General features: G+C 46.9%; 1 protein-coding gene and 1 pseudogene across 1 annotated transcript; one reads left to right on the top strand and one right to left on the bottom strand.

Annotated features, from left to right (window-relative positions):
* Positions 1–2,337: 2,337 nt before the first annotated feature.
* LOC137149486 (putative olfactory receptor 10D4) lies at positions 2,338–3,237 on the top strand (the record flags this gene model as incomplete). The annotated part of the gene is made up of 1 exon (XM_067542993.1): positions 2,338–3,237. A coding segment is annotated over exon 1 (900 nt), but the record flags the coding sequence as incomplete, so codon positions are not given.
* Positions 3,238–21,797: 18,560 nt separating this feature from the next.
* On the bottom strand, positions 21,798–22,810 carry LOC137149493 (olfactory receptor 6B1-like; annotated as a pseudogene).
* Between the last annotated feature and the right edge of the window lie 3,438 nt (positions 22,811–26,248).

Raw genomic sequence — 26,248 nt, 5'->3', positions numbered from 1 at the left:
GGATTCAGATCATGCTGAGTGAGAGCAGAATCTGCAGCCTGGTGGAAATGAGGATCCAGCCCTTTCAGGTTAATACTGCTACCCTTATTTATGCCAGCTGAGCTGCTGGTCCTGGGGGTCTGTGAGTGTCCTCTAAAATGATGCAGAATCTCAGTTAATTGGTGACTCTGTTCAGGTCTCAGACCAGGAGCCTGGAGGGGATTGAGAGACCGGGTCCCAAAGGAACCTTGGGTGATTTAAAGACCACAGACAGCCTAAAGGCTGTGGGAAGCTGTGAAAAAGCTCTGGGGCTCTGCAGCAGCCTGTGGCAATAGGCTGTGGACATCCCTGGCTACCTTCGGAGACGATGAGGTCTGCAGGCTGGATAACAAAAGCACAGACCCGGCACCTCTGCTGTGTGATGTGCTGTTTTGGATAAAAATCTGGACGCTTCTACACAGGAGTCACGTCCAGGGGGAAGAGGAAAATTCCATTCAGCTGGATCGTCCTCTCCCAATGCAGCCAGTGTAAGACATCTGGTCTGGTAAAGATTTTCTCTGTGCCTCAGTCTCTTCCTGTCTTGAGATCTGTCAGTCTCTGCCTCACTCAAGGACGATGTCACCCAAATATTTTCTTTACAGAAAAATCTGTCCATCCATCTTTCCTTGCGTCTCTCTGTAGTACCTGTCTGCCTGTCTCTCTCTTGTGGCTGTGTATCATTTATCTCCCTCTCTCCGTTAATCTCTGTGTGGCTATGTACACACCACAGCTAAGGACGGTATAAATTACCTTATTCAGGGGGCTGAATAAGCCAGCGTAAGTTACACTAACGTAAGCGCTGGTGTGAACAACTCTGTGTTGATGGGAGAGATTCTCCCACTGACATAGCCACTGCTGCTCGTGGGGGCTGGAGTATTTAACATGACGGTAGAGCTCTCTCCCATCGGCTTAGCCTCTCTGTACTAGCAGTGCTACCGAGACACTGCTGTAAGCTCTGTAGTGTAGCCAGCAGGTGATAATCCCAACATGGCCCCTTCTCCCTTCCAACAGCACCTCTCATGCATGGGGAAAGCTCCCTGAGAAAATGCAAATAAACACTTCATTATTTTCTTTCAAATCTGACCTTAAATTTTTATACAATGATATTATGATAATTATTGATATTCACAGAACGCAGCCTGCTGATCATGCCTGAGCAGATGACAAGCTGTTGCTATTCCTCTTTTTTCCTTTTCCCTGTTTCTCTTTCCCGCATAAAAACTACCAAACAATTCTTATCATTAACAAAGCTGGGACAATTCTTCACCAGATTCATTTGTTCGTATGTTGCACCCTCACCCTCTCCTTTAACACAAACAAAGAACAGCACCTACACTGATAAAAATGAATCCCTGCCAAAACAAAGTACTCCACTGCACACACAATAATCCCTCTACAGAGAGGATGAGTGAAAGAACAAACCACATATGACAAACATTGGTCACATCCCCTAATCCACCACTGGAAGAATCTAAGATGCTGTGGTGATAAAGATGAGTAACAGCCTGCATAGAATAGAGATGAAGAAATTAGAACAGGAGAGAAGAGAAGAAACTGGAATAGAGTAGAATGGAGTAGGACATCCCCTTTGTCTGTTCGTCTTTGGATTGTAAGATCTTGAAGGCAAACATTTTCTCTTTCTGAGTTCTGCACTGCACAGTGAGGACCTGATCCCAACTGGTATGAGAATGATGTAAATATAAACTACTATGAATGAAAGGCAGTAATGGGGTGACATGCAGTAAAGCGGCGGCAGTGGAAGGAAGGGTGAGCATAGAAGGTATAAAAAGGATGTTCTGTTTTTTTTTTTCCACTAACTCATTGGCATTATTTCTCTCCCCTACTCTAGGATTGAGTCCATTGTGGGGTTGGTCAACCGCACTGTGGTGATTCATTTCATCCTCTTAGGAATCCCCAACACTGATGGCCTTCAGACCATTCTCTTCATTGTCTTCTTAGCTTTCTACCTCTGCACCCTCCTGGGCAACCTGCTTATCTTATCAGCCATCCTCGGTGACTCCCACCTGCACACCCCCATGTACTTCTTCCTAGTATGATCTATAAGAACTGAATAGATTAAAGATGGTTGAATGGAAAAGAAGAAATGAAAATTAAATTGAGTAGCATCAAATAGAATCAATGAAATATTAGAGTCCTGATTCTCCACTCACTTTCACCAAATTTATGATGCTTAATCTACAAGGGTAAACCTTTCTAAATTGTAGTGTGCTAAGGAATAAACAAACCATAATTTATTGAGATTGCTAATCTGGTTGCATTATCTCTGTGCTTCCAGGAATGACCCTGTCTCGCATGGAAATGGAGAATCGCACTGTGGTGTCGGAATTCATTCTCTTAGGGATCCCCAACACCAAAGGCCATGAGATCATCCTTTTCATCAGCTTCTTAGCTTTCTACCTCTGCACCCTCCTGGGCAACCTGCTCATTTTATCAGCCATCCTCGCTGACTCCCACCTGCACACCCCCATGTACTTCTTCCTTTGCAATCTCTCCGTGGTGGACCTTGGATTTGCTTCCATCAGCACCCCTAAATTGCTGGTCAGTCTCTGGACCAACAGTAGAACCATCTCGCTGGGAGGGTGCATGTCTCAGGTCGTCTTCTACCAGTTCCTAGGCTGCACCGAGGAACTGCTCTGCACAGTCATGGCCTTTGACAGGTACGTGGCCATCTGCCACCCGCTGCGCTACCTGATCATCATGAACTGGAGGGTGTGCGCCATCCTGGCTGCCGGCACCTGGGTCACCAGCTCCTTTCACGCCACCATTCTCACCAGCCTGACCTTCACGCTGCCCTACTGCGGGCCCAATGTGGTGGACTATTACTTCTGTGACATCTTCCCTGTGGCCAAGCTGGCCTGCGCGGACACGTACATTATCGAGACTGTGAGCTTCTCCAATAATGGCCTAGTACCCATGACCTGCTTCTTCCTCATCCTCCTATCCTACGTCCGCATCGCCTACTCCATCCTGAAGATGAACTCAGATGAAGGGCGAAGCAAAGCAGTCTCCACTTGCACCTCACATCTGACTGTGGTGACGCTGTTCTTTGGGCCCTGCGCCCTGATTTACATGCTGCCACAGATGAGCAAAGTGGTGGCGACCGCTCTGCAGATCTCTGCCGATGTGGTAACGCCCATGCTGAACCCGGTTATCTACACACTGAGGAACAAGGAGGTGAAAGGGGCTCTGCGGAAACTGAGAGGGGGTCAGACGACTGCACGTTGATGTGCTACATCTGCAGAAGTAGCATGTGGGTGAGCATTGAAATATGTCTACAAATTCATTCGCGTGGCTCTTATGTGTCTTCTGTGAGAATCTGTCCCTCTCCTTCCGCGTAGAGCCCTATCTGTATATCTGGAACTCTATAAATCATAGAAGTGCTCCTAAAAGCATCTAGCTGTCTTGGACATGCATTCAGGCTGATATTTTCAAAGCTGCCTAAAGGATAGGCACACACAGTCTGCATTAAAATTAATAGGAATTGGAGAACCAAATCTTCTAGTTGACTTTGAAAATCTCAGCCTCATTGCACAAATCTACAGAAGCCAGAGCAGCATCTTCTGCAAACTCAAAAAAAGGAAGAAAATAATTCCCTTCATCACCTAGCACGGATCCAATGTCAGCAGCACCTGACTGACTTAGAAGTCTTAGTGCATCCCACTAGGCACCTCGTCCTCTTTGTAAATCTAGACCTTAGGCCACATTTTAGGAGATATTTAGGCACCCAGTGGGATCTTTCAAAAACACCTAGCTCCCAGGGAGAACTGGGCTTCTGAATGGCTTTTGAAAATGGGCTTACTCTGCTAAGTCACTTGGGTGGTTTTGTAAATGTTACCCTCTACTCAGACAGAGAGATAGAGAGAGAAATAAAGGAAGAAAACATGCTAATAGGAGATTTAATGGATGTGAGAACTCTACACTCCTCACAGGCACTGTATTTTGGACTTGTTGTACATATGTATTGTGTCTTCTGCATCCGTTGCGTCTGCATTTTGAGCAACATTCAATGTGTATAAAACCTAAACCTAAGACTAAAATGAGGGTTTTTTTTTTTGGTTTTTCATCCTCAGCTGTTTTATTGGAACTTGTCTCTAAGTTGCCTGTGTTTCTTCTTGGTGTGAAATTTAAAAATAAAGCTGGAAACTAGTGTGTGGAGAGGACTGGACCCATTTATGAGACTGTCAAATAAAAAGTGAAATTTAACAAAACAATAAAAACATGAAAGGAAAAAAAGGTTGGACTTCGAGGCTGGGGTTTCCAAAGGATGCAGTGAAGTTAAATGTCCATGGGAATTAGACACCTAGCTCCCTTTAGGCCTGTTTGAAATTCCCAGCCTAAAGTGGAGGTGTGATATTATGTTCATTCTTTTTTGCAGAGGGTGAGTTTAACGGTTATATACCACTTAAGTCCTAAAATATTTATTATATTTGCACACTTAGCCCGAAAAACTGATCACCACAAGATATTATTGAGATCAACCGCTTAGTAGATTTCAGAAAAGGATCAGACATTTCTATGAATCATGAACATTGTGAGTTGTATAAAACCCCCTCATCATCATCATCATCATCGTCGTCAAGGACTCGTTGTACATTTTCTTTTGAAGCTTTTGTTTGATGGAAAATTGGGTTTTCAAGGGACCTGCACGGGGTAAACATCACCCTCTAGATGGGAACAGGAGCTTCTGCAACTGAAAACCTGCTTACAACACACAATCAACTGGGCACCAAGGAAAATAATTCTACTGGGCCAGAAATGTATAGAAATCTCACTGCATATAGCGATGGCCACTTTGACATCACTCGGCGATCTGAACCACTGACTCAAACATAGCTACGGCTGGTTCACTCCAGTTGGGGAATCTGGTCCATGGACTCCAGGGCAGGTAGAGCAGTTTTACAGCAGTCAGGGATCTCTCCTATTTAATGCCGTGTGGAACTCTAACAATGCCTAGAGCTCTGGCTCCACTGTGGCAAGTTCTGTGCAGGGTCAGTCCATGCCCTAAGGGGCCGATGCTCTAAATCGCCAAAGGAGGCATCATTATCCCCATTTTACAGATGGGAAGCTAAGACACACACACATCAAATGACACAGGGAGTCTACGGCAGAGCTGGGAACTGAGACGGGCTGTCTGGAGTCCCACTCCAGCGCCCTCACCACAGATCCAGCCTCCCATGTGAAATATTGAGCATGGTCTTTTGTAGCACTGAAGGGCCTGTCCAGGATCCCTGTCAAGGTTCATGGCCCCATTGTGCTGAGTGTGGCACTAGACAGAGACAGAGTGTGCTCCAAAGACGGGACGTGCTGATGGGAGATAAGATGTGTTCGTGTGGAATAGCAGGGGACAGGGTGGGGGTTTACAAAAATAAGACCCCGGGGTGACATATGTAATTTTCTTTGTAGGAGCTGAAGAGCGTGGATAGTTCCAGGGGTGGGAGAAAGGCATGGACGAACCAATGGGCTGATGCCCTTTGGCCATTGCTATGTCCCTAAAGAACGTCAAACGTGCTGCATTCTTCCCCTGGATCCCTTCTTATAGGATCCTGAAATTCTGTTTTTCCTTTTCCTTTTTGCATTAGAACATAAGAGCCACAGTCACTGCCCAGGACCCCATTGTGCCAGGGGCTGTACAAATACAGAACAAAAACACAGCTCCTGCCCCACAATGCTAATTCTATGCTCCTCCCCTCCAGCAGTCAGAATGGCTTTTCTAGCCCCTGTGACTGCAGCCCCATATCCATCCAGGCCTGAATGGATTTAGCCTTGCCGCTCTGGGTTTTGTGCAGTCAGAAAATAACCTTCATGGAGGAATGAATACCAAGTGACTTGCCCAAGGTCATACAGGGAGTCATACAGGGTCATACATACATACATATGCCCAAGGTCATACAGGGAGTTTGTGGCAGAGAGGGAAAAAGAACCGAGGACTCCTGACCCCCCTCACCCCACCCTGCTCTTACCACATGAAAGAGAAATGCAACCCAAGAGTCACGCATGCCAAGCTGTGCTTCTCTAGCCATAAGAGTATTGGAACAAACACCTCCAGAAGAAGGGCTAGAACCCAGGAGATCAAGCATTAGACCCCTATGCTCCTCTCAGAGCCACAGATAGAACTAGGAGTCCTGAGAACCATCTCCAAGTCAGCCAGTTCTCAGGCAACTGCTGCTGAAGGCAGGATAAATCATAGCTCAGGCCTGGGCAGTTTTCTGCCCCCCGTCTCATCAGGGTGTCTTTCATCTCCTTGTTCCTCAGTGTCTGTCTGAGGGGGTTGAGGGGTGGGGTCTGTTTCTAGGACTCGTTTGTTTACATTTCTCCTTCAGCTCTGATGTAGCTTTTCTCTCTGCAGCGTCTTATAACCTTGCACCTTGTTTCTGCCATTCCTCCTCTTCACTCCCCCCCGCCCGGCCCCTTGTGTATTTCTCTCCCTCAAGGTCGCTCACAGCTGCGCCAATATTAAGCTGTTGACTTTTGCTGGGTTTTTAAGCACATAATGATGATGGCTCCAGGGGACATTATTAGAAGCCTGGTTTGGGCAAAGTGAAGACGACCCACGTATTTCTTTAGTGAGGAGAGCCCGGGGGCCTTGCTTGAATGGAGCACTCCTGCAGATTGCACCTGGTGCTGGCAAAGACCAGTACACGAAAGTGCCTTGCTTCATTGAATGCACCAATTCTGACAGAACACTGCTCTGGCTGGTATCTCAGGCCTGGCCTCTCTCCACATGCAGCCCCGCCACCAGTCAGTCTGAGCCCAGTGCTCTGCTAGAAGATGTTGCTTTGCAGAGCGTGGAGCGGGCGACCCACTCGGATGTGCTTGGAGTCAGTGCTAATCCCCATGTCCCAAGAAAGTCCTGGGGGGCACTGTGCTGGAGGGAAGAGGGTGGGGGTTTCGGTAGATAGCCCTGTTCTCTCTGGGTATGTCTACACACGGATCAAAAACCTGCAGCTGACCTGTGCCAGTCGTGGCTGCGTGGCAAGTCTTTTATCCCTATGTAGATGTACTCTCTGAGTCAGTGTGCAGGGCGTCAATGCAGTGCTTGGGTCATTAGTCATGGCCATTGGTGAGGTCACGACACTTTTCGATCAAAACAGAGGTTTGAACCTTCATTTCCTGGCTAAATTCTAACACAGACACTTCTTTACATTGTAGGTACAGAGACAGCTCTAACATAGGGCAGGTCATATCCCCAGCTGGCAAAACTCACCAAAACACCATTGCAGTTAATGCCCCTAGCTCTTTTTATACTGAGCAAATTCACTTTGGCTTCTGGCTGTAATGTGTAGACGCCAAGGTGCATGTCTATCAGACTACGTGTGAGCAGGTCTCCTTTCAAAGCAAGACTGGGTGGAAAAAGGTTTTCCCATCTCATGAGAGTTTTTAACATTTTGAAATTTGTCAGAATGGAAAAAAGCAAAATCTCAACAGTGTAAACTGCAAAAAATTAACTTGGGGGAAAATAAATGTTTCATTTTGATCACTTCAAAGTTTTTCAGTCCATATTGACCTTCTCCCCTTTTTAAAATGTCTAAAGCAAGAGCTGTTTTCACTCAAAAACCTTACAACTTTCTGGTGTGACAAGACTGAAATGGGATGCTTCGACAATCTTGAAAATTTTTTAACCAAATATCTATGTTTTTGGGTCAGGTGTATCATTGAACCCAACACTGTTTAATGAGCAGTTCTGTTTTAGAAAAATTGACATTATCCTACCAATCCCCCACTCCCCCCAAAAAACAAAAAACACACCCCAACTAAAGAGATCCACACACACAAAACACCAGAAAGTTCCCGACCAGCTTAATTTCAAAGGTTCTTTTTTCCTGGCATCTGGCTGAGCTAAGTGGAGGGTTAGGGGAAGTGTGAGGAACCTTGTAAAGACAGCATTTCTACTGGAGTGCATGCATCGCTCTGGGTTCCTCCATGGCCCCTCATTTACACCAGTGAATCTAACCTCACTCCTGCGAGGGACGGAAGGGTTTTCATCCCCATTTCACAGGCTGAGCAGCAGAGAGATTGTCAGGGATTTTCATAGGGGTCCAATGGACTTGATGCCTCCTTTGACATGCCCAGCATAGGTAACTCACCCAAAGTCACCCAGACAGTCTGTGGCAAATCTTGAACCCGAGTCTCCCGAGTTGCAATCTGCCCACAACAGCAGGTTTTGTTGCTCCTACAAATGGCAGGAACTCTGCTACACGTCGCTGAGTGCTGCATGCTGGCAGCTTGTCTGTTGACATGCCATGTGCACACACCCGGGCACCTCTCCTTCACAGAGAGCTCTTGGAACGCAGCCCAGCACTGCGCCCGCACGAGCAGCCTTTGCAGGAGGAAAGGTCTCTGCATCTTTCTGAAGAACCCTGGCCCAGATCCTTCGCTGGTGAAAATGACCCCAAGGGCTGCAGCCCTTTTCTCTGAATGCCATGGCTCTCGGCTGCTCGCAATCTGGGCAGCGTTCAGCCTGCAGACCTAGAGGTGAAAGGTTTCCTAGGACAGCCTCAAGTCAAGTGCCCCAGGTCTAGGCCAGCCTGTAAGATCTCATTTATACTTATTGCGTCTATCATGGTAGCGCCTGGAGGCCCAACTGAGACCGGAGCCTGATTCTGCCAGGGGCTGCACAGACAAACAGTACTAGCGAGATCAGGACCCCACCTGGCCTGGTGCCACCCAGACACACAGAGCCACAGAGAGCAGGACACCGGCATGCCAGCGCTGCACAGACAAACAGTAACAGAGCTCGGGACCATCACGGGGTCTACTCACCGCTAGGGTGCCTGGGGAGTCTCACCTTCCAGGCCCAGCACCTCCTTCCGCTGCTCATCCATGCTCCCCGCCGTGTCTCTGAAACTCAGAGTGCTCTATCTTCATGGCTTGTCCCTCTGGCCAGGTCATTAAAATCCTCCCCTTCCAGGGTAGGAAAGTCCCAGCAGACAATTGTCCGAGGCAGCCTTCTGCTCCATGGCCGGGTCTGTGCCGCTGCCCCAGTGGGTGGGGTGGGACCCAGGCCCACCCACTACTGCATGGTCCAGTCCAGGGGGACCCTCTGTCTAGCAACAATGGGCTGCTTGCTGCCAGCCCCTCTTGCTATTTCCCTGGAGCTCTGCCGGCTCACCTCCTCTCTGGGCTTACCAGCCCAAACTGCCTCCTTCCAGGGACTCACTGCTTCACTCCATAGCCCCAAACACACCCTGCCCCTTCTCCCAGGGAGCAAAGGCTGCCAACTTCCTGGCTTTATACCAGGCCCACCTGTTCCTTCCCAGCTGGGCTCCATCAACCTTTCCAGCCCTGCTTCTCCCCAGGTGCAGGTTAATTAACCTAATTCAACCTGCTTTGCTTGGCCTGGGCTGGATGCTCCCTTGTGCCAAGCACCACACAGATGCTCAGTCTTTCTGCTATACACAGGACTTTTACCAGCCAAAAAAAGTGCTTTATTTGTACAGCTTATCCAGAGGGGTTCCCGGGGTGAAGTAAGCGACAGTAGACAGAGCACTGTTTTAGTTAGTATACCCATGTCTACACTAGGGATTTTGCTGGGGTAGAAGGGTCATTAAGAGAGCCTAACCCAGGGGTGTCAAACTCCTTTCCTATGGCGGGCCAGCTAGTGGTGCAACGGGGCATGCTAAAATGTGTCAAGTTTACACAGACTTGTGCTGCACCACTAGCCACTAACAGACTTTTCCTTTTCCCCTCATCCTACCCTCTGGCGGCAGCTTGCAGCATCCTACCCTCCACCATGAAATCTTATGGCGTCCTACCCTGCAGCATGAAGGGACTGGGGCAAAAAATGTTGGCGGGCCGTATCCAGCTGCCACGGGCCAGACCAAAACGTTGGCGGGCCGGATGTTTGATACCCCTGGCCTAACCGATCTTACTAGACCGGTAACAATTCCTCTGTAAACCTGACCAAAGATACAACTGTATTACACAAGGGCTACCGGGTACCAGCAGCTGGTAATGAAAGGAGAAAGGGCCATTTCACTCTAGGACCATCCCTAGCTGAGAGGGGAAAAGGGAAAGTCTGTTATACTGTGTAACGACTGCTAGATGAGAGTGGAAGTTACGAACTATGAGAAGGGGCAGCTGTACTCTAAATTTGCTGACATTGTGTGAATAAGGGCATCTCTGCTGTGTTATTGGCACAAGGTGAGAGCAACACAAGAGAAAAGGGCACCTACAGAACCATGTCTCCTGGATAGGAACAAGAGAAGGAAGCAGCAGTGGGGCTGTGACTACTAGGTATCATGTGGCACAAATGATAAAGAATCTACTGTCCACTAGATGGCAGCACAGGGTAAGGGATGCATCTGGGGAGCCTTGGGGAAAATGGATACTGAACAAGATGCCAGAAGCCAGCAGGGGGAGCTGGGAGGATTCTGCAGAGGGTATTAAAAAGAAAAAAGCATCACCTGCACTCAGGCTTCGAAGAATTAGATTGTTAGTGGTAAGCGTTGATTTCACCCAATGCATGCTCCGATGACAACAATATTTCCAGTGATGGCCATTGAAATTTACAGGTCAGCAAAGGTAGATAAAATGCTGCTTGAGAACTAGTCGATTTAAGGATATTTACTGGCTATAGTTTGACAAGTGATGTTGACAATTTGTGTTTTAAAGTTACTCAGCTTTAACTTTTTGAATCTGACCATCTGTCATTAAATAATGACTAAATACAGCCTTTATTATTTCTGTTTCTCTCTCACATTTTGCAGTCTCTTCACTTGCACCCGGCACATTCTGTAGATGTAGGACTCACAGCAGAGACCTACAATACACAAATGGCCAGGCAGGGAGGTAAGATCCAGTTCTCTCCTGCCTGAGAAGAGCATCTCAGAGGTATAGACCCATAAGGTTAGAAAGGATGCCGGGTCACCTTGTCTAACCCCTGCCAAGAGGCAGGATTGAATGGTTTAGACCCAATCAAGTCAGGTGGTTTCCAGCCTCTTTGATGAAAGCCTCCAGGGAAGGAGCTTCCACGGCCTCCCAAGCGCAGTCTGTTCCACTGTCCTACTGTTCTTACCATCAGGAAGTTTTTCCTGAGGTACGTCCCCTCCTGGCGACCTGGCTTAAGACCACGACCACATTTTCAGTGTAGATACATAACCCCTTAAACGTTATCCTGCCACACATTTCACAAGGATTACAACAACCAGCGTACTGTCAGCTCACAGGCTGCCCTCCGGTGACCTACGATGCAGATATCCAACCCAGGGGATCCCCGTGAAACTACACGCCCCCTGTGCCCTTTGCTGGTTGGCAGAAGTCCCTGTGTCATATGGGCCACCGAGCTGAAAAAACAAAACCAAATCCATTATTCACTCAGCTCTCCTCAGGGGAGGTTAAAGACCAGGAGTCAAATTTTCAGAAGTGCCCAAGAGCCTGATCCTAAAAACGTATGTGGACGTCAGTGGGACGTGCAGAAGTGTCTAAGTGGCTAAGTCCATTTGGGACTGGTTAATCTATGCAATACTTTTTAAAATCCCTTTAAAAAAATCTGGCCTTAAGCGACATGGGAGCCTCGCCCCATTCTGCAAAGTGACTTAGGAACTCAAATCTCCTTGAAAGCCAGCAGGCCTCAGTGCATCCTCAGCTTCTGAATTTGGGGTTTCAGGGCTAGGCCCACAAGAGGAGGCAGTTGCCGAGGGCCAGCATTTAGGAACCACCACGAGCCTCAAAACTCAGCTGACGCTTAAAGCCATAGGTGGCTAGATCTCTACCTTTGAAGTACTGGATGCTGACCCCTGGAACCCCAGCTGGGATGCCGATACCTGGTTTTGACTCTCGGCCCAATCTCTGGCTCCGTCTTCGGCTCTGACCCTGGGTTTCACTCTGATTCTGATATGGGCTCTGACCCCCAGCCTCCTGCCACTAGTCCTGGCTAACTTTGCCCAGGACCCTGACAGTTTGCCTGGACCACCCCTAACACTTGTAGAAGGCCGGCCCTTTGGAGCATGGAGACAGAGGGTTACCCCCTAACCAGCATGTTCTGAGGGGCACAAGACACTCCTGACATGGGTTGACAGCCCCCAGAGGGACCTTCCCATGTGGCGAACGCAAGCGGGGCAGCTTCGACCAGCACTGCATGGAGGAGTTGGGTTGCATCTTGTCCCCTGAAGGCCTCTGAATGTACCCCAGGAAGGTGAACGCTGTTTGGTCCTGGGCAGCCCCTCTGGGGCATCGAAGAGCTGCAGCACTTCCTTGAGTTTGCTCGTGTTTATAGGCGCTTCATGCCTGGCTTTTCAGACCAGATAGTCCCACTGACAACGCTCCTCCGCCAGCGCGGCCTCCTTCACCTGCTCTCTGGAGGCTCAAGGGGTGTTCGACCAACTCAAGATGGCCTTCACCAGTGCTCCCATCCTGAGCCAGCGCGGGCCTTTGTTGGTGAGACCGGTGCACGTAGTGTTGCAATTTGGACACAGGATCTGGTCCCCGACAGCACCTGCTCCCTTGTGGCTATTATTCTTGGGACACACCCCAACGAAGGAGCCTTTACCAATCAAAGCTGCCTTTGGGGAATGGCCCCAGCTCCTTGAAGGTGCCCGACACCCAATACGGGTATACACAGATCATAAAAGCTTGGAGTATCTCTGCAGGGCAAAGGTGCTGAACCAAAGACAGCTTTGATGGCCCCGCTCTTCACACACTTTAATTTTACCAGCACCGATCAGCCAGGAGCCCAGACCAAGGCACCCAACGCCCTGTTCCCAAAAGAAGAACACTCCTGACCCTCACCACATTCAGCTGATGTGCATCCGCAAGCCCAATAATCTCCTGTCCTTTATCTAATCGGTTACAAAGAAGGGGCCCCTCAACCCCCTAACAGCTTCAGAAGGTCCCTGGGTGGCCATTAGGCTGGATTTTAAAATCAAGCCTCTCTTATCAGCCAAGCACATAATAACCTTCACAGAGGCACTAGCATTAAAAGGGCTAATGTAAGGCACTGGGGGGACTTAAACTTAGAGAAAGCAAGCCACCCACACACCGCCATAGCCACTTGTAATTTGTCTACACCAGCTAACACACAAGCTGCAGTGGTTGAACACCAGGGGAGGTTCCGCCTCAAGTGATCTGACGGACAGTGCTCTTAGCGATCCCTGATTGGCTCCCTGACCCTATATAAGTCCAGGGGGTGTAACAGGAAATGTTTGGTGACCAAAGAGAGGCTGTCTCAGCAGTGATTTTGGGTTGAGAGAGCGGGACTGCTGGCTAGGCAGGGTGAGATGGATGAGAGAAAGGAAACTGAAACCAGGCTATAGCATGAGGCTAGGGAAAGCACTGAGGAAGTCCAGATGCAAGCAAGGAAAAAAAACAGGGTAGATTCTCTGGAACCAGAAGAGGGAGCAGCACACAGGAGGGCAGGAAAGGGGAATGGGGGATAATGACCTGCTAGTAAAATCCCTAGGTAAGGCCCTAAAGCTGGGAGCTATCAACCTTGAGAATGGCAGGGTGGGTCAAAGAAGTGCTGGGGCTACAGCAAGAGCTCAGACACTGTCTGCTGGAGACCATGAGTGGGATGTAAAAGCAAAGAGCAGGTAGAGAAACTCCTGCAGACTAAGGTGGCAGGTAAAATAAAAATAGGCTGTCAGCTCCCCAAATTCCTCCCCGAAACAAGAGGGGTCATGTGGGGGGTGTCACCTGAACTGTCAGGTAATAAAGAAAGAACAGGAGGAGATAAGGTCATTAGCTAGTGAGGCTAATTAGCAGAAGAGGTGAAAGCAAGTGCTCAACACCTGTGCTGGCTACACTGTAATTGAGGGATGTGAGCAGTATCTTCAGGGTTTGGGATATTCTGGACCAAGTCCTACATTCCTCTTTCTGTGACATGCTGGAGCTGCCAGAGATTTTTGTGCAGCAAATAATTCCAAAGGAAACATACAGCCCAGGAAGTGCAGAGGTGACCATTCATGTGTTGATTGGGAGGAAGGGACAGAACAAAACTGTTGCAATGGGAGGAAAGCTCAGCTCAGCGTATGGAGGGTGCACTGAGGCAAAGTGAGCTAGAGAAATACAAAAAAAATCAAAAACAAGTTACCAATAACATCTCCAATGCAGGAGCTGTTAGGAGATACCTTTCCCCACATCAGGTCTGTCTTGGGTATTAGCCTGCAACAAATTAATGGGAGGTAATGAGTGACATTGGGATGAAAGGGGATAACACACTAATAGGCACAGATTCATTGCATTAATGATCAAAGTAATAACAGAAAACAAGAATTATAATTAAAGCTTCTGAATAGTACCTGCAGGCTAGCAACCTGTCAGTAGAACAGCTTCATACTTTCCTAAGTGATGGAAATAGGACACTTAAAGACCAGTAGTGACTGCTTTCAGATGGAATTCCCACAGCTTAATAGCAGATGGGCAGGAATTAAAAATACATATTTATGTGAAAACAAAGGCTAAGATAATATACATGGAGACTTGACTACCAGAAAAACTAGACTATAAAAATCCCCATGTATGCTCTATATAGACATGATAGAGAAATAGGAAAGGGTGGACGTGCCTGCACCTTTACTAAGGAGAAACTGGACTATCTTGGCGCATAGATTAAAAAGCTAAATATTGAGTATAATGCTACTGAGATACCAATACACAACAATTCTGCTTCTCTAAGGTTTTATAATGTTCATAATCCATGCAGGAAACTGGAGGCTGTGGACCTGAAAGAATTAATTGCAGATGTCACAGGCCCATTCATTAGCTGTGCCGAGCTGAGAAGTCTCAACAGATTGTGGGGAAGTAAGAAACAAATGGAAACTGTGAAGAGCAAATCTTTGAAGAGAACAATTTAGTAATATGAAATGATGGCGCACCTACTGGCTTCAATACGGCTGATGGAAGTGTCTTATGTCTGGATCTGGGACTAGCTTCTAGCATCATAGGGAGCAAATGCAGCTGGGAAATGGCCAAGGGGAGGGAATGGGTAGTGACCACTTCCTGAGATTAACGACAGATCGAGGAGAATGAAATACTGAAGATGAGGATAATAGCTCCAGTTGGAATCTTAAAATAAATCAATAAAAGTGAACAGGAGAAATCTTTGGAACCAGGAATGTGGAATTAGTGACTGAGCTGTGTCTGAATGGAGATATTGAGGAATTGTAGAGTTATAATAATAAGGGAATCCTAAAGACAGGCAGCCTAGCTATTCTAGGATACCAACGCTGCCGAATGTCAGGAAAAGCGAACCATAGTGGGATGAAGCCTGTGAAATGGTAGCCAGGGAAAGGAATAAGGAGTTTTTTTCTGACATGCCTTAGGTAGTGAACTGAATGAAATATAAAGGAAGGTAGTTTCACAAAGGGCTAGAAGTAGGGCAAAACAAGAGAGCCGGAGAATGTGATACAGGAATGCTTCTCCTGTTGTAATACGTGGGGATCCAGCCTTTGGGCAGCAGCTGGGCTGGGACTAGGTTTTAAGGTCAGCAGGTGCAGCAGGTGGCCCCTATCCCATCGCCTCCCTGGCTGCGGGAATGGGAAGCTTGGTGGCCAATGGGGTTTCTTAGAATCATAGAATATTAGAGTTGGAAGGGACCTGAGGAGGTCATCTAGTCCAACTCCCTGCTCAAAGCAGGACCCACACCCCTGGGTCAACTATCCCCCCCTCACCTTCCAAGGGCACGAGCAATTCTGTGCAGCCAAGCTGGAGGCAGGGGAGCGCTTTCCCCTCCTCCCACTCCCCTCTGTGTGTGGGCTCCGGAAAGGAGGTGGAGGGAGGAGGAAGAGGAAGATGACGAGGCAGGGCTATGAGCCTAACAAGGGATGGGTGGTGGCAACTTTAGTCCCATACTACCATACCTCCCCTCTCTTTCTCCCTCACCAGCTCTGAAGAGGGAAGCCGGGGAGTCCAGTTCGAGTACTAGAGTGCACTGGTTTTTTTTTAATTGGGTGCTTAACAAATAGACTGATTTTATGATGATGAATTTTAGCTGCTTCTTTCTCAGAGTGTAGCTGGGAACAGCTGTGAAAGTCGCTAGGTTTGTCACTGGTCGCTTTGACGCTTTTGTCGCCAAGTAAATTAAAAAATAGTCCAATCTAGCTACGCAGTCGCCAAGTTGGCAAGGTGCATTGATCTGCCTTTGGAAGAGGGGCTTCTCTTTGCTTTACCAAGTGTGATTGCACCCTCAGATTTGTATTGGGCCTTCTCACTTTTCAGTGTGGTCCCACTCCAGCCTTTCTCCCACTTGGTTCATTTTGTCTCTCTAAAACGTTGTAGCAAACGGCGCCCAGTGGGACTTGCCCGAAGTGACTTGCATTATTGCATCTTTTTTTTTTTAAGTCTAACTATCCCACGTGGAAAATCTATTGGCCACTAGTCAGTATTTCTGATTCCCCACCCCCTGTTGCCTCTACTCTGATGACATCTAGTCTTGATTTCCCAGCATGAAAACCTGTTGCTCTGCTCTCTTTTAGTGGACTTCTTTTTCCTAATCTTAACTCTTATGTCACATAGTGGCCATTATTTAGTATAAGAGCCCATTCCTCACTCCTTAACACCTGCTACTCTCCACAGTTCGTTACATAGCATAGCACAGTGGTTCTCAACCAGGGGTATGTGTGCCTCTGGGGGTACGCAGAGGTCTTTTAGGGGATATATCAACTCATCTAGATATTTGCTTAGTTCAATGTTTCTCAACCTTAACAAGACACGTTATTGGGGGGTCACAAGTGCAGGCCATCATTAGAGGATGGCAAGCAGGGCAATTGTCTGGGACCCTACATCACAGGGGCCTTGTGAAGCTAAATTACATGCTTCAAACCCAGGTGGCGGGGCTCAGGCTTTACCTTAAGGAGGGCTTGGATTTCAGGTACGGTGAAATGTAAGTGCAATATTTATATTCCAATTGATTTATTCTGTAACTCTATGGTAACAAGGAGAAAGTGAGCAATTATTCAGTAGGAACGGGCTGTTAAAAATAGAGAAATGAATGTCTGAATTAGTAAGCAAGTACTTTTAATTGAGATGAAACTTGGGGTATGCAAGAAAAGTCAGCCTCCTGGAAGGGGCACAGTAGTCTGGAAAGGTTGAGACCCGCTGGCATAGAGGTCCTTTTCCCTTCTGTGCTCTGTCCTCAGCACTTCAATCACCCAGGCAACTTTGAAAGCCTCAAATTGTTGGAGCCTTACACTTCTCACGGGTGTGCAGCGTCCCTGCCGCTGACCAAGTCTTGACATCCTCCCAGAGATGGAGCCAGCACAGCCATATGAGATATCACGGGAGTTTTGCCTGTTGGTAGCTGCTTCTTCTGGCCATAGGTTGCCTCATGCCCTGAGGAGAGGGCCCTACCTGCAGCTGAGCTGTGTAAGGCACCTGGGGCTCACTAGACTCTGTGCCCTGAGAACTTGCCTTCACTGGATGTGCCCTTGTTGCAGTCAATTTTGGGGACACTCATTGTAACAGTTTTCCCTAAATATACTTAGGAAGGCCGAAAAGAACAGCCAGCCAAAGACTCAAAAAGCAACACCAAAAATGTATTTAAGTACCTCAGAAGCAGGAAGCCTTTTAAACAACCAGTGGGGCCAGTGGAGACATGAGATGCTAAAGGAGCTCAAGGAAGATAAAGCTATTGTGGAGAAAGTGAATGAATTTTTTGCATCGGCCTTCACAGAGACTCAGCTGAGGATGTGAAGGAGGTGCCCAAAGCTGAGCCATTCCTTTTAGGTGACTGTAGTGTTCGGTATTTTTGTCTCGGGTTCGGGAAGGAGCACACTGACAGAATGCTTTCTACAGTGGTTTATTGAAATAGCGTAAAAAAGACAAAAGGGGAAGCCCTTCCCCATACAGGAACAGAGCACCCGTCTCGAGGTGAAGAGTACAATGAAGATACAATCAACCACAAAAATATAAAGCAGCAACTTACAAATCTGCATGGGCATATTATAAAGGGAAGTGCCCCCGCCTATGCATTGTTATTAATATCCTGAGCTGAGCGACCGCAGCAGCAGAGGCAGTTAGTGCATAGAGAAGTGAACCATAAAGCCAGGAAAAGACCCGCCAAGAGGATGCCTATTGCAATGTACTCCTGGGGGGCCATTAATGTAATAGGGAGAGATCTAGCTAAACGGGTAGAGGGGCGCTCACCAACACAAGGACGAGGAGACCCATACTTCGTCCTGATGAGCGAGTGGCGTCCGGGGAACCGTCCTGGCCGAGGCATCCGCTGTGGCTTCCACGGAGTCTCGGGGAGTCTCCCTGTGGGGGGGCTCCCGGGGGACTGATATACCCTTTTCCCCCCTCGCCTTGCAGCAAGCCTTACCCAGTGATACATGACGTGTATCTCAATCCCAATTAGGGATTGGGCCTTAACACTTAGTTGCTATTAGTCTATTGGTGGTTAGTTGGGGACTTCCTGGAATGAGGTAACGTTAGTTGTTTACTTCAAGTAAGACTTAACCGCAGTCTTACTTCTCCTTTCTTATTACTAAAATAAAGACTTTTTAGCTTATCAAGCATTAGCAAATGTCTGTGGTCGTCTCAAAAGACTCCAGACCCCAAGGCACTTCCTCCCCCGGCCTAAGGTCGGACAGAGGGCAAAGAGGTCTTGACCCTTGCTTTTCTAGCTTAGCATTGCTTTTAGGGCCTTGCTCTTATCAAACTATACTGCGTTACAAAGTCTTGCGCACCCTAACAGTGACAAATCTGGGGAACTGGAACTTATTGATAAATTGAACCGTAATAAGTCCCCAGGACCAGATGGCTAAAAGTTCAGAAGGAACTCAAATGTGAAATTTCAGAACTACTAACTGTCGGATGTAATCTATCATTGAAATCAGCTGCTGTGCCAGATATCTGTGGGATAGCGAATGTTACACCAATTTTTTAAAAAGGCCTCAGAGGCGATCCTGGTAATGACAGGCCGATAAGCCTAACTTCAGTAAGAGGCAAATTGGTTGAACTATAATAAAGAACAGAATGATCCAACCCCTAAACTAACACGATTTGTATGGGAAGAGTCAACATGGTTTTTGTAAAGGGAAATCACGCCTCACCAATCTATGAGAATTCTTTGAGGGGTGTCACCAAGCATGTGGACAAGGATGATTCAGTGGATCTAGTGTACTTACATTTTCAGAAAGCCTTTGACCAGGTCCCTCATCAAAATCTCCAAAAGTAGACGGTCATGGGACCCTCTCCTGAGTCAGTAACTGGTTAAAAGAAAGGAAACAAAAAATAGGAATACATGGCCATTTTTCCAAATGGAGAGAGGAAAATAGTGGTATCCCCCACGAGTCTGTACTGGGACCAGTGCTGTTTCATAAATGATCTGGAAATAGGGGTAAACAGTGAGGTGGCAATATTTGCAGATGATACAAAACTACTCAAGACTGTAATTCTTCGCAGTCTGCTTTGGACTTAACTAAGGGATCTCACAAAACTATCTGTTACCACTCAAGAAACAGATCTTGGAGTCATCCTGGATAGTTCTCTGAAAACGTCCACTCAATGTGCAGTGGCAGACAAAAAAGCTAACAATGTTTGGAATAATTAGAAAAGGAATAGATAATAAGACAGAAAATATCATATTCCCTCTTTATAAATCCATGGAAGGCCAATATCTTGAATATTGCATGCAGATCTGGTTGCCCCATCTAAAAAAAGATATATTGTAATTGGAAAAGGTACCAAAAAGGGTAACCAAAATTATTAGGGTTATACAACAGCTTCCATATGAGGAGAGATTAAAATGACTAGGACTTTTCATCTTTGAAAAGAGACAACTAAGGGGGGATATGATAGCGGTCTATAAAATCGTGATGTGTGCAGAGAAAGTAAATAAAGATGTGTTGTTTCCTCCTTCCCATAATACAAGAACTAGGGGTCACCAAATGACATTAATGGGCAGGAGGCTTAAAACGAAAAAAAGGAAGTATTTCTTCACACAATGCAAAATCAGCCAGTGGAACTCCTTGCCAGAGGATGTTGTGAAGGACAAGATTATAATTGGGTTAAAAAAAGAAGTTCATGGAGGATAGGTCCAGCAGCTGGGAGTAGGTGACAGGATGGATCACTCGATGATGACCTGTTCTGTTCATTCTCTCTGAAGCACATGGCACTGGCCACTGTCAGAAGACAGGGTACAGGGTTGGATGGACCATTGGTCTGACCCAGAGTGGCCATTCTTATGTTCTCTCTTTGAACCACTCGGTGCAGCTGGCAGCAGCAGAGCGGTTTCTGCCCTGCAAGACCACGTGCGGGGTCCCTCCTCAGTGAACGTTTGACAGGCCTGGCCTCAGGAATGGACTCTGTTCTATGGGTGCCCTGGCAAGCCCTCAGCTGGCTCTGCACAGTCCCAGTGACCTTGGCTTGTGAGTCGACCTCTTTGTTTGCCCAACCTTCCTACCTCCAATGGCCCCGGTGAGCCTGGTGCAGTTGCTTTGGTGGTGCAGGTCCTAGCTGGGCTTAGCCCATGTAAGAGCTATGGAGCTTTTCCTGGGGAAGTGTCCAGATGTCACTGGTGGTGCCTGGCTGTTTGCCTCCAGCCTCTGTGAGTGCTAGGGGGCTGGCTGGTTTGCAGAGGGATATAGACTCACAGACTTGAAGGTCAGGAGGGACCCTCATCATCACCTAGTCTGACCTCCTGCACGCTGCAGGCCGCAGAACCCCACCTACCCTCTCCTGTCACAGGCCCCTCACCTCTGCTGAGTTACTGACGTCCTCAACTCATGGTTTAAAGACGTCAAGTTACAGAGAATTCACCATTTATTCTAGTTTAACCCTGCAAGTGACCTGTGTCCTGTGGTACAGAGGAAGGAGAAAACCCTCCAGAGTCTTTGCCAGTCAGACCCGGGGGGAAATTCCTTCCCAACCCCAAATCTGGCAATCAGTTAGAACCTGAGCACGTGGGCAAGACCCACTGGTCAGACACCTGGCAAAGAATTCTCTGCAGTGACTTGGAGACCTCCCCGTTTAGTTTCCTATCTCCGGCCACTGGAGGTATCTGCTGCTAGCAGTCACAGATCGGCAACGTGCCGTTGTGTACGCAAAGACGGCGATAAACACAATCTGAGGGGTGGCAGATTTCCCAGTTTTATGTCCCCACATATCCTGCCCCAGGAGTCAGTATTTTCATCGCCCAAACATTTATTTTGATCAAAAATGGCTTTTTAATGGTTTTACAAATGAATTACAATTATGTCTCCCCTCTACTGGGTGCCAGCTGAACATGCCATGATGGGAACATTGTTATGGCCACCTCCCTCCCTCGTCCTCCCCCTTGGGTGGACCACACTGACCTGAGCTCTGCCAGGATTCTCTGTTGGGTCCTGAGGGGTATAAAGAACAGTAGCAAGTAACATGATGTCACCCTTTGTGTTTTAGTTGTGGTAGACTGTCTGATTACCAGCCCTTATTATCTAGCATAGAGAAACCACAAAGAAGGGAGGCACACAGGGATTTACTTGGCTAGTTAGTGGATTTTGTGCTTTAGATGATGACAGCGCTGTGCACGTTCACATGCTGTACACTCTTCTCACACAGGGTGACTGTTCAGCCGACACCATGGGGAAATATATCATCGTACGGCATGTATCAGTGCTAAACGTGTAGAGTGACAGAGCTGTCCTCAGCCTCACTTTCCTGGGCATTGTGTTACATGAACACAGCATGGGACAGTAACCACCCTCAGTAACTCTCTGCAGATTATCTATGTATATTCCACATTAGAGCTGATATCTCCAATGGGAGTTTTCAATGTCATTTGAATGGGGCTGATTGGTTAAATCACCAGACAGCTTTGATAAACCTCAGGTTAAATTGTTATCTCAGAGTCTCTGCATGGTTCTGTTAAAGCCACATTTACGGACGGCTTTGCTCAGGGCTGCCTTGACCTCCCTGTTTCTCAGGCTGTAGATGAGGGGGTTTAGCAGGGGAGTTAGGACCGTGTAGCAAAGAGCGAACACTTTGTTCAGCTCTCGCAGTGCCTCATGTTTCGGTAGCAGGTAGACCATCATTAAGGCTCCATAGAAAACTGTCACCACGATGAGATGGGAGGAGCAGGTGGAAAAGGCCTTTTGCCTCCCGGTGGCGGAAGGGATTCTCAGGATGGTGGTGATGATGCACGCGTAGGATGTCAGGGTTAGCAGGAATGGAAGCAGGGTGAATACACAGGCTAGGATGAACTCCACCAATATGACCTGGTGGGTGTCACTGCAGGAGAGTTCCAACAGTGGGATGGAGTCACAGTAGAAATTGTCGATTTCATTTGGCCCACAGAATATTAACTGTGATAGGAATGGGACTAAGATGGCAGGAGCCAAACAACCATTTATCCAGGACCCAGCAGCCAATCGGAGACAATGCTTGGTACTCATACGAGTGGAATAGTGCAGGGGTTTACATATTGCTAAATACCGGTCGTAAGACATCGCTCCTAGGAGATAGCATTCAGTAGATCCCAGAAAACCAAAGACATACATTTGTGTGAAGCAGGCACTGACTGAGATGGTTCTGTCCCCAATCAGGAGACTGGCCAGCATCTTGGGCAGGATGGTGGAGGTGTAGCAGGTCTCCAAGCAGGACAGGTTCCCCAGGAAGAAGTACATGGGGGTGTGAAGGTGCCGATCAGTCAGCACAAGCACCACGATGAGGGTGTTTGTGGCCACGGTTGTGATGTAGCTCACTAGGAACACCAGGAAGAGAAGAATTTGCATGTCAGGTAGGTTGCCGAACCCCAGGAGGATGAATTCTGTGATGGCTGTTTGGTTTCTCCAGTCTGTGTCTGCCATGGGCTGAGTCCAGGAACAAGACAAAGTGTGCAATTAAATCTGAAGAACATAGAGCAAAAAGTTAATTATGTCTTGTGAATTAATTCCTTAAATATTTGTAAACTCCCCTTCTTCTCCTGACCGCAGGCTGAAAAAATAAGGCTAAACATCAACCTCCGAGAAAAGTGCCAGGAGGTGCAATTCAAGAACAGATTATTGGTACCTATGCAGAGCATCATCTGCCATATCAGATCAATAACTGCAGTTACAACAGCCCATTTTTCTACTCGCAGCATACTGATATGACAGATCAGAGCATTTGTTTATTAACTATCATCTGAGGAGTCAATGTGAATAAATACATACATTTATTTGTTGTATTATTTCTACCACTTGCATCTGAAGAAGTGGGTGGAAGCCCATGAAAGTTTATGCCTGCTGAAATTAAATTTGTTAGTCTTTAAGGTGCTACAGAGCTCTCATTGTTTTTGCTGTATACAGACTAACACGGCTACCCCTCTGGAATTCTACAGCATAGATTGTTTGAAAATGTTAATGTTGCTTTGCACTTATGTAGACCCAAAGTTTGATTCAGTTAGATGGATTGATTGAAATACCCTTATTCTTTTGGTACGTGACAAACCACCCAGCAGTCTCTGTGTGGCTTTGCATTTTGGGTATGTAACGTGATCCGTTGACTATTGATAAGCTGCCCAGAACTGACATCTGGTCATTGATGATCCTGTTTGTAAAGTTACCAAAGATCATTCTGTGAAACGGTTGCTGTTGTTGAAGTACACGTGTTTTTAGAGCACTGCTTAAAGTAACATCAGCAAATGTTCTGAAACAAAAACATTCAACGGTAAATAAAAATGTTTTATAATGGTAGTAAATGTTTTAAATAAAAAAAAGTTACTGTTGCTCAAAAACACCTGTGTCTTCCAATTACACATTTTAAATAAATGTTAAAAAATTACTATGTATATAAATAACTAAGTAATACGTGTATGTAAAACCAGAAAGGAACAAAAAAAGTGCCAGCCTCAAATGTTCAAAAAAATAAAAATAACATTTGCGACCTAAACGGCCAAAAAATGCCCACCCTGATGACCCTGGGATCCACCTCAAAAAACAAAAACAAAATAAAGAACAACAATGGTCATGCTTGCAAAATATGGGTGATTATTAATCACACCAAGATGCAGATGCAGCATAACAAAGCAAAACCCATAAAATAATATCAAAACTTACCCCATAAAAGCAGACAAGAAAATAAAAAGGTTGGGTTTGGCTCTACAATCATCCTCCAGGAGCATCGGTGCACACCGGCAGACCCCTGCTCCCTCCCTCGTGTCTTAGCCGCCTGGCCAGTGAAACTAACATGAGACGTTTAGGCTAGTAACTATACTTCATCTTCGTAGAACCTTGTGTGTGTATGTGTAGACAATTGCTTTTTAATTTTTTGTATTCACAATAAACATGGTATATTCCCTTCTCCCGCTGAATAAAAACCTACTGTTTATTTTATACATATAACATGTATTTTCATCATAGGAAAACACCAGTGAGAAACATAGAGGCTATAACATGCAGTGTGCATCAAAAGAACAGGGAAGGGGTTAATAAAGTGGCTGAGCTAAGAATAACAGCAGACTAGCCTGAGAAAGTAGCAGGACGCATTTGCCATAATTCTTTCTCCATTTGCATCTTCTAGAGCTACTTTAACATATTGTCAAAGGGGGGTTTGGTTTATCAGGGAAGATTTTTTGGAATACAGAGTCTTATGTTTCTAGCCAAGTGATGTATTTAGATGTTACGGTGAGAGGCTCACCACTAAAGAGTAGCGAAATGTCACTTGGGCACCTCACTTCACTGTGCACTTATGTAATTCCCAATCTCAATTCCCGTTAATTTCTGATGTGAAATTGAGGTTTCAAATCCCTTCAGCAACAGGGAAAATCAGACTATCCTGTGCAGATTTACAGGGATGTGACAATCACCACCCGATTGGGACACCCTGAGCCAGACCCTCAGCTGTTATAAATCAGCTTTGTGTGTTGGGGGGCAGATCCCCAACTGAGAACCTGTCACAAGAGCTGTGTGTCAATCTCCATCTCTGTTAAATGGTGATATGGACGCCGACTGGTGCTGATGGGGAAAGTGTGGTTAAAATCGTTAACATTCACCTATAGAAGAGTTCAGAGTAGCTCAAAAGCTTCTCCTGGAGACCCACAGAATTTGGTCCAATAAAAGATATTACCTCACCTGCCTCATCCCTCTGCTCTTCCCAAAGCACATTCATGCCCCTGTCTGGAAGGTGGGAGAGAAACGCTGTCGGGGAGTCGGTGCTCACCTGTCACCCCAGGGCAGCCCCAGCCTGAAGCAATGATCTCCTACTTCTCTGGGTTAGAGGTCAGGAGCCAGGATCCGCAGCTGAGGTTCTGGTGTCTCCTCTTCCTGCAGAAGCCGGGTTTTCTCAGTGCAGAGATGTGCAGTTCCCTGAAGAGATGAGCAGGTGCATTGATCTACCTTTGGAAAAGGGGCTGTCCCTCGATTTGTGTAAATGCTGCCTCTGTATTAATGTTTGGTCCTCACGTTTTTTAATACCCTCCCTCTTCAAGTTTTCTCCCACTTGGTTAATTTTGTGTCTCCCAAGCTTTGTGACTAACAATGCCTGGTGGGACGTGTGCAATGGGACTTGCGTAAATGTCTCCTTTTTTTAGTCTATTGCTCTGATGTGAAAAGTATTTGAGATCATGATGAAACACCAGCTCAAATTTTGAGCGATGCCTGTCCAAGCTGATGGCCTGTTATAATACAATTGCACCGTCCCTCGATTAATATGCAATAGAGGCTGCCACCTAATCGGCATTTCTAATAGTTAGCTGCCTCTCCCAAAGGAACAAAAAACAAACCATTTGGAACGGGAAGGAAATGTCTAGCATTTCCAGTCCTAAGGCTGTGGGGTTACGAGCAGTACCCACTCTTTGGCAAACTCTGTTTCAAAGCAAACTTCTTCGGTTTTCTGATCTCTTTGATTTGGCCAATGTTCATCCTAAGAGTCTCTGAGGAGTTCTCCAATCTGTACCTGCAAAAGTGCCTGAGAGATTGTAGGGATGACAGTCGGGAAGGGTTTTCCCTAAATGTGGCCTTTTCATATGCAGCTCTTTTTGTGCTGTTCCCTGGTTCCAGAATGGAACCTGGACATTTGGAGGTCACCTAAATAGTCTCCCTTACCCCTGGCCTTACTGACGCAAGGGATATGGAGTGGGACAAAGTATTCAAACTTGTGTCCCTCAATGGGAATATCATAGGTGCTGAAAAGCAGCAGCAAGTGCAGAGTCAGTGCAGAGGAGCTGTTCTAAGATGACTAACCCGTGGGCACGTCATGGTTATTACTACACTGCAAAGCACCATCGTTTGGAATGTCAGGGACTGGATATTTACATGGAGATCAGTCGTGTTCCACATTATCACTATTAATGTCAACCAAAATTCTGGAAGGGACA

This window comes from Emydura macquarii, unplaced genomic scaffold (assembly GCF_026122565.2).
Source record: "Emydura macquarii macquarii isolate MOO-44397 ecotype Brisbane River unplaced genomic scaffold, CSIRO-AGI_Emac_v2 contig_751, whole genome shotgun sequence".
In the NCBI taxonomy this organism is placed as follows: Eukaryota; Metazoa; Chordata; order Testudines; family Chelidae; genus Emydura; species Emydura macquarii.
Note: the sequence above shows the minus strand (reverse complement) of the source record. Positions and strands in the feature narration are given on the sequence as shown.